The 15359-nt window shown below is 53.9% G+C and overlaps 2 protein-coding genes across 4 annotated transcripts; one reads left to right on the top strand and one right to left on the bottom strand.

Moving 5' to 3' along the window:
• Positions 1-9037, top strand: PRCC (proline rich mitotic checkpoint control factor). The gene is made up of 7 exons (XM_009914639.2): positions 1-825; positions 3461-3508; positions 3953-4537; positions 5142-5237; positions 6144-6287; positions 6648-6713; positions 7327-9037. Exons 1-7 carry the CDS (start codon positions 283-285, stop codon positions 7411-7413), a joined length of 1569 nt encoding a protein of 522 aa, XP_009912941.2. The 5' UTR covers positions 1-282; the 3' UTR covers positions 7414-9037.
• On the bottom strand, positions 8946-15241 carry SH2D2A (SH2 domain containing 2A). 3 transcript variants are annotated; one of them, XM_069795575.1, is made up of 9 exons: positions 14290-15240; positions 12802-12953; positions 12458-12633; positions 12229-12318; positions 11977-12142; positions 11531-11704; positions 10882-11382; positions 10410-10569; positions 8946-9458 (listed from the first exon to the last, which is right to left on the bottom strand). In XM_069795575.1, the coding sequence occupies exons 1-8, from the start codon at positions 14474-14476 to the stop codon at positions 10423-10425; spliced, it is 1593 nt and encodes a 530-aa protein (XP_069651676.1). In that variant the 5' UTR covers positions 14477-15240; the 3' UTR covers positions 8946-9458; positions 10410-10422. The 3 variants fall into 3 exon arrangements, with proteins under 3 accessions (XP_069651676.1, XP_069651677.1, XP_069651674.1); XM_069795576.1 differs by having other exon boundaries at positions 8946-10560; positions 14290-15241; XM_069795573.1 differs by having other exon boundaries at positions 8946-10569.
• Between the last annotated feature and the right edge of the window lie 118 nt (positions 15242-15359).

Below are 15359 nucleotides of genomic sequence, written 5' to 3'. Positions count from 1 at the left end.
GCGGGGCGGGGGGGGGGGGCGCTGCCGGCAGCCATTATCTGGGAGCGCGGAGCGCCGGGTGTGGAGTTGGGTGCTGGGTCGCCTCGCCGCTTCTCCGAGCCCGCAGCCCCACCGCTGCGCGGGGGTGGGGCTGCCATGGCGGCTTAGCCTCGCCCCCACCCTTCCCTTCCTCTCCGCTACGGTCGTTAAAGGCGCGGCGGCGGCGCGGCCTAGCCGGGAGGGCGGATCCTCGGCCTCGCGTAGCGGCTCCTGCCCGCGGAGGGCCGCCCTCCTCGGAGGGCCATGTCCCTGGTGGCCTATGCCAGCAGCGAAGAGGAGAGCGATGCGGAGGAGGCCGCGGGCGAGGAGGAAGAAACCGCCGCTCCGCCTCCTGCCGCAGCCCAGCAGCCCCCGGTCCGGGGGCTCTTCGCCACCTTGCCTCCCCCCAAAGCCCCCGTGATGCCCCCGCTGCCCCCGCCTCACCAGCCCCTGGGCAGCGGCTTCCCCTTGCCGCCGCCCCCCCCTTTCCTTATGGGCCCCCCGCCTGGTATGAGGGGCTTCAGCACCCCTCCGCCGGGCATGAGCCCGGCCCAGGCCTCGACCGTCAGCCTGCCTGAGCTGGCCGCCAGCGGGGACGGTAGCGGGGAGCAGCCCAGGCTGGGGGGGCTCCTCCTGCCTCCCCCGAGGAACGCTACCACCACGACCGCTGCCTCTACCCTCAACTTGCCCCCTCCTGTCTCGGCCTCTGGTGCTCTGCCCGGGGCTGGGGTGGATTTGAGCCTCCCCAAGCCAAAGAAGAGGACAGAGCCGGTGCGGATCGCGGTGCCCGAGTTGCACAAGGGAGATGTGAGTATGAAATAAACCACCAGCATTGCTGGGGGCGGAGGGGGGAGGGGGGGGAGCAGCTCAAGCCCTCCTGAGAAGGAGCACCTTAGTGCGTGACATCCTCTCCCCAGAGCAATCCCGTGTGGATTTGTTTGCCCAGAAAGCACAGCATCTCTTTCCTCGCTCTCTCCCATCATAATATAGCAAGGTACCAAAACCAATTATTGTGGCATCTACAGGGAGATTTGTCCCAGCTGCCAGCCCTAATCCTAAAGCGCTTTGCAGAATTAAACTGATATAGAAACCTTATTTATAATCGTAATACAGCAAAACCCGGATTATCTGCACCCTTATTTATTACTGAAGTTAACAAGTTGATGATGTGGAGCTGTATGGCCTTGCATGGGGGTATCCCAAAAAAATTCTTCTGTTGTTCGCTGTGCAATTGATAGATTTTCCTGTCAATCTGTTGCTTCTTTAGCTAAAGGCATCAGATGTCCTCTGGACCTTTAGGTAATCACTTCCCTCTTAGCTTATGCTTTTTTGTGTTTGCAGTGCCTTGTGCCTTAAGGGGCTCCTGAGCACTGAATCCGGACAACCCCATGGCGAGAGCAGGGAAAGGCAGGTCCTTGTCCCCCTTTTTTTTTCTGGGTGTCCCTATTGATCAGCTTTCCTTCTCTCCCTTCTGCTCATTTGCTCTGGGATAGCACTGTCATAGCTCGTGTGGTTGTGGCCGTTTCTGGCCTCAGTCGCTGGCTCTGGCGGGATGTGAGTGCCTCGGGCTGTAGGAAGAGCTGAACTGTGAAGCTTTAGGGTCATTTCCATGGGGACAGGTAGCTCAAGGAAGAGGTTTAACTGTATGGATTTATAAACAGCATCAATTAATAGTGGTCTGCCAGCATCTTGGGCCTGGGGGAGCTAAAGCAAAGTCAGTGCATCTCGCTTTGCTGGAAGAGCAAGTCTGTGGGGGCATGGGGAGAGCGGATGAGAGGATGTGGGCTTCCTGGCCATCCCTGAACCACACTCCGCTGCTTGCCGATAACCAGTCCAGTTTGGCAAATGCCAGAGACTGAGCTCCTCATGCCGCAGCTCCCAAACATGGCAGAGGTGCACCGGGCAGTGGGATGCATGGGTTCCCCTTTTAGGCAAACAGATGAGGGATATCCCATTCTCTCATACCCGCTTTTTGCTTACTCACTTTCTTGCAGTGCTTTGGAATGGGCACTTCATAATAAAGCAAGTGTTAGGGTTCTTCGCTTCCTCACCAGTTGTACAGTTACTGAAATAAGCTCAAATTAAAGGAGATTTGTTTCTCCCCTTTATCTCCCCCTCTGTGTTCCAGTGCATTGGCTTTGAACAGAAATGCTGCAGGTTGTCAGTGTCAGGCGAGTGAATGAATGCTGAAGGGAGAAAAAGTACCTTAAAACCAGAGCTGGTCCGAGCGGTTCCCATTTGGGATTCCTGGAAGTCCCTTGGCCTGTGGCTGATGTCCTCGCTCCTCCCCTCTTTCTCCTTAAAACACCTCCTGTCCCTTTTGTTTGCACCTGTGGAGACACTCCTGGGCAGTCTGCTTTATCTCCTCTCTCCCAAATGCAACATGCGGGTTTTATGGCAACTCTTGACTTGGCTTTATTTATGCATGTTCTTTGTCTTTGTCCTGTTTTATAATTTAGATAGTAAACTGGCAGAAGACCTTGTTTCCTGTAATCTCTTTAAAGTGCTCTGCAAAGCTATAAAACGATAAAGATGTTAAGGGCCTTTTCTGATGCCAGAGATGACCAGACTTTCTACTCAAGTTTTAAATGGATATTTAGCAACTCCAGCATTACTGTGAACAATTCCCTGTTAATCCCCACAGTGAATTTTTACACCCTTGCTTTGTGTGATTTTGTTAATGTAATGTTGTCTGTTACCTTGAAAGGGAGCAGTGACCTTATGCTGTGCAGCTTCTGTTCTTTGCCTTGCTTTAGGTTCATTTTCACGTGATTTATTAAAAAAAAAATAAAAATGCTTGAGCTGTTGGCTTTCTAAATGCTAATTTCTGGCAGGAGCCAATTACGTAGAAGCTGAGTTTCTCTTCCCGCCCACTCTGCTTTAGAACAGCATTAAAAAGCTGCCTTGAAAATTTGGAATTTTGGATTAGCAAATCCTTTTTTTTTTTTTTTCCTGGTCTTTGTTTATTTGTTCCATAAGTTGCATAAATGAGCTCAAGTGGGAGATTATTGTTTGGCTACGGATGGATTGCTCTTACAAGGTTTTTAAGAGGAGATGCTGACTTGTTTGCAAAGCTTCAGGTTTTACAGCAGAATGCAGCTTATTTTTCTGCCTCTGCCCGGCTCGTGGCAGACCCAGCTATCTCTAAATATAGCAGCAAGTACTGTGGTCCTGCTTTCACTGTGGATAGTTTATCTCTCATAGTAGGTAACCAGGGCAGGCTTTTATCTCTCTTTGCCCTGACACAGATGCATCAGCAAGACTGTGAAAAAGAGCTTGACCGCATCCCACTGTTGCTTTTTATCTCAGCTCTCGGCAAATCCGTGTTACCGTGATTCTTTAGCTGGTTCAAACTGAAAATTAATAAATTGCATAGTGGGTGGGCTTTTTTTCTTTTACTTTAATATCTCAAGTTGTGCTAAGCTCTGTTTTTCTTTCTCAGTCAGATTCAGAGGAAGATGAACCAGCAAAGAAGAAAAATACTCTTCAGGTAAATACATAGGATATTAAATTAAACAAGTTTCACAGGAAGGAAGCATTTGACTGTGACAGAACTTGGGCTTCCACTGGTGTAAATCAGCCACTCTGATTAGCGCATGGCTTGTAGCATAGAAAATTCCTGAAATCCCCAGGGGTGTCAAGTCCTTCTTTTTTTGGGCAGTTTCATAAATTTAAATCTCAGAAAAACAGTCATTAATTTGGGTAGTTGGCAGATATTTGCAAGTACCACATTTCCCATAGAAGTCCCACTGGCCTTTTGTACAAGAAAGCCCTGCAGCATGTTTGAAGTAGCAAACGATTGTGCTAAGCAATGGGAAACCCATTAATGTTGTTAGAATTGGAGGAGATAATTGGCAGGGAGTCAGGAAAACTAAATAGTCTCACTCATTTCTCTTATTTCTGTGAACCATTTGCCCTGCATGAAACTCACCAGGGACGTGGCGAGGGCTCTGGCTTGTCCGCTTTGCTTCCTCAACCCAAAAATTTGACAGCGAAAGAGACCAATCGGTTACTTTTGCCCTACGCTTTCTCGAGGAAAGCGGGAGAAAACGCCTCCGACCCAAAGCCTGCTAAGGGCCCAACCTCTTCCTCCAAAGCAAAACCTCTGTCCAAGCCAGCGGTGCCCACAACTCCTTCTCCGTCTGCCATCAAAGCTGCTGCGAAGAGCGCTGCCCTGCAGGTAACGAAGCAGATCACGCAGGAAGAGGATGACAGTGATGAAGAGGTCGAGCCAGAGAACTACTTCTCCTTGTCTGACCGGAGCGAGCCCAGCATTGTGGGTGCTGAGACATACATGTACTCTGGCACGGTGGTGTCGGAGGACCCACCTCCTGGGACAGAGACAGAGCCCCAGTTCCAGGATGCTGCTGCTAATGCCCCGCTGGAGTTCAAGACGGGTGCGGGCTCCAGTGGTGCTCAGCACAGCTGGGTGCCCAAACCCGGAGAAGACTATGGCAGCCAGCCATACAGCCAGTTCCCTGCCTATGGCGAGGCCGGTGTGGCTGGTGCTTATTATCAGGTGGGTTCACTGACTGGGAGGTGAAGCTCTGAAAAGGGGTCTGGGACGAGGGGCTCCAAATTAGTTACTGAAGCAGGCTGTGCCTTGTAGGAATCTAACCCATCTGAGCTAGCTGGGACAAGGAGCAGAGATCCACAGCACTTAGCACAACAAGATTCCTCTGGCACGAAAGATGTAGATGCTCTTTGCTGGATAAATGTTTCATAGCTGCACTCAATTTAAAATGCCCCTGCGCAACTGTCCCTGTTGTTCTCAGGGTGCAGAATCGAGGCTCGCCAGAGCTGGTGTCTGAAGCCAGGTTGTTTCTAGTAATTCAGCAAAGTATTTGTTGTTGAGTACCTCTGAAAAAAATGCCCTGTACTCTTCAATAGTGCTAGAGTAATGAGATGTGATTAACGACTACTTTGGTCAGCCCTGGGAGGAAGTACATGTGTAACATACTGTACTCCCTGGAGGCCGAGTGAAATCCCTCTAGGTGAAAAAGCAGCAGCTCACGAGGCGAGGTACACGATTCAGTGCTCTGCCTTGAGACCTCTGTGTGTGATAACTCCAGGATCGATCTTGCTTTGCTCTCATGACAAACTGGTTTTCCTTTTGCTGACAGGATTACTACAGCAGCGGGTACTACCAGGAGATGGAACCAGCCCAGGCACCGCCGCAGGAGATGAGCACCGACTCCTCCTTCATAGATGATGAAGCGGTTGGCACTTTACTGTCTGTCCCACTGCGGAGTTTGCATTTAAGCTCTGCTAGAACACAGGACCCGCTTGGCAGCCACGGTCCTGTCTGACCAGCATGACCTGTGCTTCATGCCGAGTTGGACTGGGTTGTTGTTCCATAGGGTCTAGCGCTGTGTTGTGGACATGTGTGGTGTTCTTCCAGCAGTCTGTTGGGCTGTTGCTCCAGATGGGTTTGCTTGTTTTATAAGTAGCTGATGTTTGTTATTTCCACCGAGCCCCAGCTCGTTCTCATGAGGGGCATCTAGGGCAGACAAGGTGTGTAGAGCGAAGATGTTGCTTGCTGAGGTGCAGGTGAGCTACTGTTCAGATACCTTCACGGTACATTCTCTAGCATAGCAGTGAATTCCCCACTTATTTCAAATGCTCAAAACCGTGTTTTAAAAATCCTTTTCCCATTGTTGATCTAACCCAGAAACTGCCAGCCTTGTTATCTTGTTATCTGAGCCAGTCAGTGCTGCAGAAGACAGTAGCCTGTCTGGTGCTCACTTCTTTGAGGGACCTCTTTACTTTAGAGGTGGATTTGTGTTAGGGGAGGTGGATGTGCTAGCAGCAAAACTTCAGGTGCCTTCCTAGCATGTAAAATGAGAGACTCGGGAGTCTGAGGGCCTTCCCCTGAGCAAGACTGAAAGCAAGAGTAAATGCTGTTTAAATGCACAGGAAGATAAGATTATAACCTTCATGTGAAGTAGTTTAAGACATTCTGATCTATAGCAAAGCAGAACTCTCCTAAAGGAAAAAAAATCTTGGTTGGAAAAATGGTTGTTGATGTGGCCTGTCCCCTGCTGGGGAACCCAAGGCTCAGACCCTATCTACCTTTACTTGTTTCAGGTTGTGTGTAACTCCGGTTGTTTCTGTTCTTCTTTCAGTTCAAGCGTCTGCAAGGCAAACGGAATCGAGGGAGGGAAGAGATCAACTTTGTGGATATCAAAGGTGACGATCAGCTGAGTGGAGCCCAGCAGTGGCTGACCAAATCCTTAACAGAGGAGAAGACCATGAAATCGTTCAGCAAGGTACGGGCAGGAAGGGAGGAGCACTGGCTAGGATTTTGGAGACTTCTGTTCAGTTCCCATTTCAACCACAGCTGGAGCTGTATTAGATGCTATGCAGTCACCAGGGTGGGGAGACAGGGACCCTTGTGTTGTTTGTTGTATAAATACATGTGAGAGACCAGTAGAGCTTGTCAAAACACAGTCCCAGCGTGCAGGTGGTAAAGACCAGCCAGGAACTGCTTCAGCCTAAGAAATCTGTCCAGAGCCATTTAATAGGAAACAAATGCTTTTTCAAATGGCTTTGTGCAAGCTCTTGTCTTGTTTCACTGTCTGGGTCAGTATCTTTCTAGACTTAACAGTTCACCTGGTTTTGCTTTCTAGAAAAAAGGAGATCAGCCCACGGGACAGCAAAGGAGAAAACACCAGATCACATACCTGATCCATCAGGTGAGTGGCCTCCCTCTAGCGTGGAAAGGCATCCAGGCAGAATTACAAGGCTTGATGCTTGGCAGCACCAGGCAGGGCTGGTGGAGCTGCTTTTTCAGCAGCTGGGGAGCAGGGGTTGTCTCTAATGAGCACGCCGAGCCCCGGGCGAGACCTGCAGCGGTTCTGACGGGGGTGGAGGTGGCAGGAGTGTCCTGGCCACTACTGGCCCAAATAGCCTTGTGACAGCAGTGCCTTGGCCCCGCAGGTGTCATGGCACTGAGCTTCTGGCTTGCTTTTTGCTTTGCTTTGGTCTTCCCCTCCTGCCCAGCTCCAGTGCATGTGTGGTTGTATGTGTTACAAGACTCTCTGCTTCCTGTCTTAATTCCACACCGCTGCCGTGTGGTTAGTAAGTGGCTGCTGAGACTGTCCCACAAGAGAAGCTGTGTTTCAGCATGAATGAAATGCCTGTGCATCCCAATTAATTCAGGCTGCTGTCAAGATAATTGTGCTAACTCCTGTAATGAGGCATCTCGCTGAAGTGCTCTGTAATCCCCGTCAGCAGGGGCAGAGGAGGGTGAAATACTGCTGAGTCAGTGAGCAGCAACGCTGATGTTAATCCTCTCAATTTCCGCAGGCAAAGGAAAGAGAACTGGAACTGAAAAACACATGGTCTGAAAACAAGCTCAGCCGACGTCAGACTCAAGCCAAATACGGATTCTAACACCTCTGTCCCACTTTTTGGCTGTTGTCCCAGGTGACCTACTGCGTCAGACTTCTGGCCTTCTGGAGATCAACCAGGCCCCGTGCAGAACGCGGTCTGCTCGGCGGGTGGGAGGATACTGCACTCCCCTGCCTGCCAGGAGAAAGGTTTAATGCAAGCCAGTCCCGAAACTCCATCTGTAATTTTTCCCCTCCCTCCTTATAAACGATAACGTGGAAGGTTCAGACCAAACCTGTTTCATACGACTGATGACAGTCTGAGGCAGCTGCAGGGAACGTGCCTGGTGCAAGGCTTGGAGCTTTTGTCCTGTAGGTACAGGGGCTACTCCTCCTTCGACGTAGCCTTGCCACTGGAACCTTAGGCAGAGTCTCAATAAACTTCCAAGTTCCACTTTGCTCCTTTCTTGGACTCGCTGTGCGTTGAGAGTGTAATTTTTCTTTCTAAAAGACAGTGAGTTTCAAGAGCAAGCCTGGTTGCCTTTTTTTTTTTGTCCTTTTATTTGAGATGTCCCCATGGCTGCTTACTCATGTCTGAGTAAATCCAGTGCTCCACTCATGCAAATGATTTTGATTTTTTTTTTTTTTTTCTAAGTGTGGCTGAGGTAGTGTTTTTGTTCTCAGCTCCACCGGCCTGTATGTCTCGAACCACGCTGAGGGGAAACTCCTTTACAGGTCAGAGCTTGCAATAGAGGTGGAAATGCCCCGAGTGTGGAACGCACAAAAAGCAGGGAGGATCTCTTGCCCAGTACGAGGTGCTGCTGAGGGCTTTTGGATAAACGTGATCAATGTGTGTATGTACATTTTTCTTCCTTTTTTTCCCTTCTTTCCTCCTCCTCCTCCCCCTGACCCAAGGCCTACAGTGCTGTACCAGGCTGCTCCCCAGACTCCTTGGACTGAGTATTGCCAGCGTCACGGTGCGGTGCAGCTGGCAGTGAGCTCAGCAAGTGAAGCAGCAGTATTTCCTCTGAGCAGACACAGATGAAAGCTGCCAACTGTACAATTTTATTTTTCCTCCAGCTTGTTTGTATCAATTCTGTTCAATTAAGCGTTAACTTTACCCTCCTGGCTGGGAAGAAGAAACTGTGTCCGGCCTTAACTTTTTAAAATGAAATCTTTCTTTTATTTAAGGTATTAGATCTAGGTGATATGACTGCAAATCATGTGCAGCCTTGCTGGCCAGATCCATGTATCTTTAGCCAAATCTCTGTGCCCTCACTTAGTTTGTTGTTCACCAAAGCGCGTGATGCTGAAGGGAACAGAGAGCTGGTCTGGTTATTTAACTTACATTCCCACCACTAAGGGTTATATTTGTTGTAACTGCAGCTAAAACAGCTAATATTTGTTATTCCATTTAGAAAAACTCCCAAGAGGTTGTTTTTCTCCCATGTTACCTGTTAAAAACAAGCAAACAAACCCCCATGAATGAAGTCTTTTCTTAGAATATTTTAAAATAATCTGATTTCTAGTTTAGTTCCCTGGATGTTTTAGTACTTTGCAGAGCCCATTTTGAGTATTTGAATGACCAGAATAAAGTTACTGTTGAGTAATTTATTCATATGTTATATGTACAGCAAAATCCTCTGAAAAGAGATTTGATAAAGGAATAAACTTTTAAATGAACCGAACCACACCTGTTTCCGTCGCGAGGTGCTCAAATCCTTGCTCGAGGCATTGGTTTTCCTTCTCCCCTCCCTGGCAAGGCTGAAGCACCATTGTGGCAGCCCGTGTTTTGGTGATGGCTGCCTTAGTTTATTCGCAGAATGGATGCTGTTGCACAGCCGGTGACAAAACTCTTGTCTGAGGGGAGTTTGCTACGCGCAGCCCATCTGGGGTGCGAATCCCAGCAGTGAGTTGTGCTCACCACTGTGGATCCATCAGTTTAAAACGCCAAGCCTTGCCCTCAGTGTTCCCAGCTCAGAGCCGGTGGCGATGCTGGAGGGCTTTGCTGCAGCATCGAAGGCAGAGCAGCTGCTGTTGGGCAAGGAAACTCCATCCTCTGGCAGACCCTCTGCTCCCAAACTCTTCTTCAGTGGCCTTGGTGGAGTCCTGGAGCAAGCCGAGAGGGAGGCTGAAGCTCATGGGTTTCCCTTTTCTGTTTCTATTTTGGTTTGTAATGGCTCATTTTTAGCACTAGAGGGGAGTTACGAGGGCGGGAATCGTGGCTGACTTGCGCTCTGCTTTTAGCCATTTAAGAGGAAGAAAAAGTAGGCTTGTGAAAAGCGAAAGTGAGTTTTTCTTCAGAGAGGTAAAAGAAAACAAATCCAACCCTGCAGCCCTCCTTTTCCCTCCCTGTCTTGAAGCTCTAACACATCCCAGTGTGGGGCTTTGGCTGTCCTCATATGCTTTCTGCTCTGTTTAAGGCTGGGCACACCTTGTCTGTGGTGAGAATGACATCGCCTTGGTGTCGTTTCAGAAGAAACGACAAGGCTGGGGATTTACACGCTGCTGGGCAGCACCAGGGTTGGTGTCACCAACCCTGCAGCTAAATTTGCTCCTCGGGGTTGGTGCTATCTTGTGTTTTGTGGCTGAGGCAATGCGCAGGGCTTGGAAATGTCAGCTCTGGGCTCGTGAGGTTTGGTGTGGCCCTGCCTGCCAGGCTGTGGCGTCGCTCTGGCTTGTGGCCAATTTAATAGCTGACTCTGGATGCACCAGCCATGCCTGAAACCCATCTCTAATTTTACTGTAATGGCCTTTTCCACCCTTGTTCTATTAATAGAAATCGCTTTCTGAATGTGTTCAAAGATAAATTAAATCCATTCCCCTCTTAACTGTCTCGCAGAGCTTGGGAAGCAGGCTGCTGCCTTGGGAAGGGCGTGGGAATCCCAGCATGGAGTGGACTGGCATCGCTGATGCTGCTAGGGTGCTGGTTATCTGTGGAGGGGCCAACTGTAGCCTTGGACCTCTCCTTCCAGGTCCAAGGGCTTCCTTTAGCAGTGAAGGAGCTGGAGAGCTTCCTTCTGCCTGGGAGCCAGGAACTGGCCCTTGTCTTAGACCTACCTGTGTGGGTGGCTTAGAGATGCTGTCCCGAAAGCTGCTCGTAAATGTTCTCAGGGCTCTCCTGCCCTGCTGCAGCCGTGGCTTGCTTTGCGGCACTCGTCCTCCGGCTGTAAACGGGATCACTGAACTTGAGCGGAGGGTTCGTTGTGTCCTGGGGAATCTGTGGGGAGAGGTTGAAGGGAAACGGCTATGAGATCATGCTTTATTGGGTGGAGGTTTGACTTGAGAGCCAGGATATGGTTAAAAGTTGGTCCTTCACCCTCCCAGCATTCAACTTTGCTCCTGCTTTGGCTGTGAGTTGGAGACCATCGCTCCAGCGTGCAGCTGTGAGCAGGGAACCCCCTTCTCCCCCTGTGACCGTGATTTGGAGCAAACCCCCGCCCACCAGACTCTACAGGAGGTCTCGCTGAGTTGGGACTGAGCTCTAGAGCAATGAGCAGCTCTACAACATGATCTGTTATGGGGAACGCACCTCCGCGGTTCGGCTGGAGGCTCCTCTCTCCTTCTTGTCTGCAGTGGGAACTGCCGGTAGCTGCCGCCTCTTGGACACCTGGCTGGATACGCTGCGGAAGAGCCGGCGGTGAGCACGGGATTTGGAGGGCAGTGTGGAGAAGGCACCATGGGTCCCTTGGGAAAGCAGAGCGGGCAGATCCTGCCGGGCCAGCGCCACCTCAGAGTAGATGTTCTCCTGGGGGCCAGTGCTGGGACTCGAGCCCCGTCCCATGGCATAGAAGGGAATGAGCTCTTCTGGCTCGTAGTTGGTGGAAGGGCTGCGTGCAGTGTCCTCATGGGGCTCAGCGTAGGTGTGGAAGCACATGAGCTGCTGGTACTTGGCATCAAGCAGCTCGGACAGGATGGCTTCTTCGTGCACCTGAGCGTAGGGAGTTGCTCCACCACTGGCGGGGCTGTGCGGCCCCTGAGCTGTGGCCAAGGAGCTGGCCTTGGCTGGGAGTGGTGGGGGGATGCTGAGAGCCTGTGGAAGAGGTGAGACAGGTTGGAGGTGAGGGCTGGAATTGGAATTCCCCCACCCTGGCTGCATCCCCCAGTCTCGCAAGACCTGTGGCCAGGCTGTGGCTTCTGTCCTTGGGAAGGTGCCTCCATCCCCTCTGCCCTGCCTTTACCTCCCTGGATGAGCTTCCCTTGGCGCTGGGCTCTGCAGGCAGTGGGGGGGCTGCTCCCGGGGACCCCTTCAAGACAGTGCTGTACACCAGCAGGTTTGGTGGTGCTTCACTCGATTGGGAACGCACAGCATCGCTGCTGGCTGGGCTCTGCGTCCGTCCTTGGGGCTCATCTTCCTGCAACAAGAGGAAAGAGGTGCAGGGTCTGGGACAGACCCAGCCAGGCACTGGTCCCCCCTCGGGTGCGCTGCCCACGGTTCGGCTCCTCGCTCCCACCTGGGATGCTGCACCTTGGCCTGGGTGGTTCCGGTTCCAACCCCGGCTTTCGTGATGCTTGGACTTCCCTTGCCTTTGATTTTCCCAGCTTGGGAAAATCCCACCCCCATTTGTATAGCAGGAATGACTCCATTTTTTTGGCTGCAGGGACTAACGAGGGGCCAGGTCCTCACCCGTCTGCGTGGCACCGTCAGGAACTCATGGTACGGCGTGACTGGGGCGGTAGCATAGTGCTGCAGCAGGTCAGCCAGCTCGGCGTGGGCGCTCTGCTCCCCCAGGATCACATACCGCCCATCCGGCAGCTGGTCCAGGACAAAGTGCCGACAGCGATCCCTGCCCCTGGGGGAGAGGGGATGGGGTAAGCACAGAGGGCAGGAAGGGGACCGAGCACGTCGGTCCCTTGGACAGGGCCGGGGGTCCCTCACCTGTAGGACAGGACGAAGCCAACAGTGCTCTCGCTGAAGCGGACCAGGAAGCAGCCTGGGGGCTGATCCTGCAGCAGCTGCTCCGTATCCCTGCAGGAAGGGGCCCGGAGCCACTCGCTATCACCCCTTTCATGGGATCCAGGGGTCCAGCTCCTTATTTTGGAGCCCAGGGCTGGGGATGCTGAAGGGGCCACCCTGTCCCCCACCTTGGCTTCCCCTTCCCGCTCACCTCCGGCTGATGAAGCCGTGGAACCAGGCTGGGAGCTCACCCTCAGCCCCCAGCCTCCTGGCTTGCGTCTGCTCGAACCACAGCCTTGTCCGGGCACGCAGGGCCACCAGCTCTGGCTGCGGGTTCCCTGCCTGTGGGGACCAGCCTGGTGGGGATGGCCAGGAGCTTGCTGGGACCTGGAGGGAAGGGGAGAGCGGTTGGGGGCTCAGGTGAAGATGTGCTCTGCTCCCCGCACAGGGCTCCTGATGTAGCCCAAGAGGACAGGGTCCCTGCAGGTGTGTGAGCTCAGGGGCACTGGGATGGCAAGCTGAGGGGGATGGACCCATCGCAGCCCCACGTCCTACCCTACTGTGTGTGTCCTGGTGTCCCAGGGACTGCTCTTCTCCCCAGGGCTGGACCAGGGTCATGTCGGGTCCTGGCTTGGCACTGGCCATGTTGTCCTCGCTGATGGGTTTGAAGGTGCTGAAGAGGGGACGGTGGTCATCCATGGGGTCCCCTGTACCAGGGAGCAAGGAGAAATGGGCTCAGGGCAGCGAAGCCTCCCTTGGGGCCCCGAGCTGGCCCTGTGCCCCATCGCTGCCCATGGGACACCAGCATGTGGGGGGGGTTCCATGACACCCCTCCCCCCTCAAAGCACTGCTTTTGCCCATGGCTTGGGTGAGGGGCACCTTCACCTGTGCCCTCCATCCTGGGGCTCATCACTCTGCCTCTCCTAAGGGAGACCACCCTGGAAGTGAGAAGGGACAATGACCCTTGTACCCCGGAGGAGAAAAGCCCCGTGCACCGGTGAGCTGGGTGGGGTGGAAGAGAGGGGAAAGCGTGTGAATCCCCCAGCCCCCAAAAGTCCCCAGGGTGTCAGATCAGGCCCAGGAAGGGGAGCGAGGCAGCGGGCATGAAGCTCTGCGTGCGGCCGCCGAGGGACCCCGAGCTCGGCCCCGAGCCACCAACGCTTGGCAAAACAACGTTAATCCCTAGCAGATGCTTGAGGGGGTGGAAGAGGCCGGGGCTGGTTCGATCCGGGAGGCAAAGCTGAGTCAGAGGAGCCGGCTGAGGCTCATCCAAGAGTGGGGGGACCCAGCTGGGGGGGATGGGGAGAACCGGGGATGGATGGCACCTCATCTCCACCTTTAACCGGCTGCAGCACCCAGCCTGTCCCTGCACAACGGCAGGCAGGGATGGGCAGGGGAAGGCAGGGGAGGGTAGGGAGCTTGTTGACAAAGCGAAACAAAACAACCCAAACCGCAGCAAACCAACATGGGGAGCGCCAGGAAGGCGAATTTGGGTCAGGTCCTGCCTAGGCATGGCCAAGCAGCTGGGGACAACGTCATTGTCCCCAGCTTGTGGTGCATCCCCCAGCCGGGTAGGGGTCCTGGGTGGAGGTGGGGGGCTCATCCCTGCTTCCCCACCCCAGCACCTTGGCCTCGGAGAGGCTGCTCAGGTGGTTTTGCTCCCCAACGCGGGATGTGCTGCTTAAACGCCCCGCTCCTGGGGTGACAATGTGTGCAATCGGTCTTGAAACGGGTTAAAGCCCGGCTTTGTTCCATGAGACCTTTCTGGCCTGGATTTCCCCCTTTGAAGGGGGTAAGACCTGGCTGGAAGGGCTGAGGTAGGCAGGGGACGCCGCTCCCTCTCTCCACATCCCCTTGTCCTCTGCCCCTTCTCTGTCATGTATTTGGATGGGGGGAGCACCCCGAGCATCCCCACATTGCTCGGCGCTTGCCCGTCCTGAGTCCCCCTGCACAGGGTTTGTTTCTTGGTCTTTTTCCTCCCACCCTGGTACAAATACAAGCCTCAACAGACCCCAGCCCTGATCCTCCAGCCCAGGCACCTACCTCTGTCCGGCCACGCAGTGACCCGAGAGTCCATAGCCAGTGCCGACGGGACGGGGCAGGCTGGCAGGGCAGGCAGCGCTGCCGCCTTGCCTGCACTCGCACCTCTGCTGCCTGTGAAGGGCAGGAAGCGGCGACCGATGCCGCAAGAGCCTTCGCGTGATGGGGAGACGTCACAGGAAGGCGGCATGGGGCAATGGGGTGGCACTGGGGTGACACCCAGGTGACACTGGCACCCTCAGCATGGGCTGGGCTGTGGCAAGGAGAGGGCTCCGGCCACCCGCCCCGCCGGCATGTCTGCATCTGCAAAAAGGCTCTTTGTTCTTCCCATCTGCATCCCGGGATCTCATGCAGCCAGGTGCAAGGGGCAGGGGGGCTCAGCTGGCTGAGGCTTATGCCACGGGCCGGGATTCGGTTCCTGGCACGGTGAGATCTGGCACCACTTCTCTTCCTCATGCTCCGGCTGCAGTGTCTTTCTCCCCACTGGCTGCTGGAGCCGGGCACATCCCGGGACATGCTGGAGGCATGGCAAAAGGGGGAGGTGAGCCCAGCTGGGAAATGCAGCAGCCTAGCTGCCAGCACTGACTCTGCCGCACGCCAGCCGCAACTCTCCCTCTCGGCGGTGCCAGGCTCCGGCTGGCCCTATGGCGAGAGTGGTGCCAACCCAGCTGCATGCCAGAGGTTGCAGACATTAGGGATTAGGGCAGGAATTATGGCTGGGGCCAGCTCATCCATGGCACCAGGACAGGGACAAGGTGCACCAGGCAGTGACTTTGCAAGCCCCAGGTTGGGGATGGTGCCCGGTGCCCCCTAGCACCCCTTTGGCACACGGTGCAGTGCCAGCCCCGGCTCTCTCCACCTTAAGAAACCTGTCCCTCCCTGCTACCTTCACACCCTCCGCTCTGCTTCCCCTCCGGCAGCCGCCGTACAATATTTTTATCTCTCAGCAAGGTTTCCTGTTTGCAATCCTCACGCTTACGGGTGCCAAGCGGCTGGGGGACGTCGGCCAGGGGGACATCGGCCAGGGGGACATGGGCCGCCAGCGGCTCATCCCACCAGGTCCTGGCTGCTCC

Source organism: Haliaeetus albicilla, chromosome 10, assembly GCF_947461875.1.
Source record: "Haliaeetus albicilla chromosome 10, bHalAlb1.1, whole genome shotgun sequence".
Taxonomy (NCBI): domain Eukaryota; kingdom Metazoa; phylum Chordata; class Aves; order Accipitriformes; family Accipitridae; genus Haliaeetus; species Haliaeetus albicilla.
This window is presented reverse-complemented; position numbering and strand designations above follow the sequence as displayed.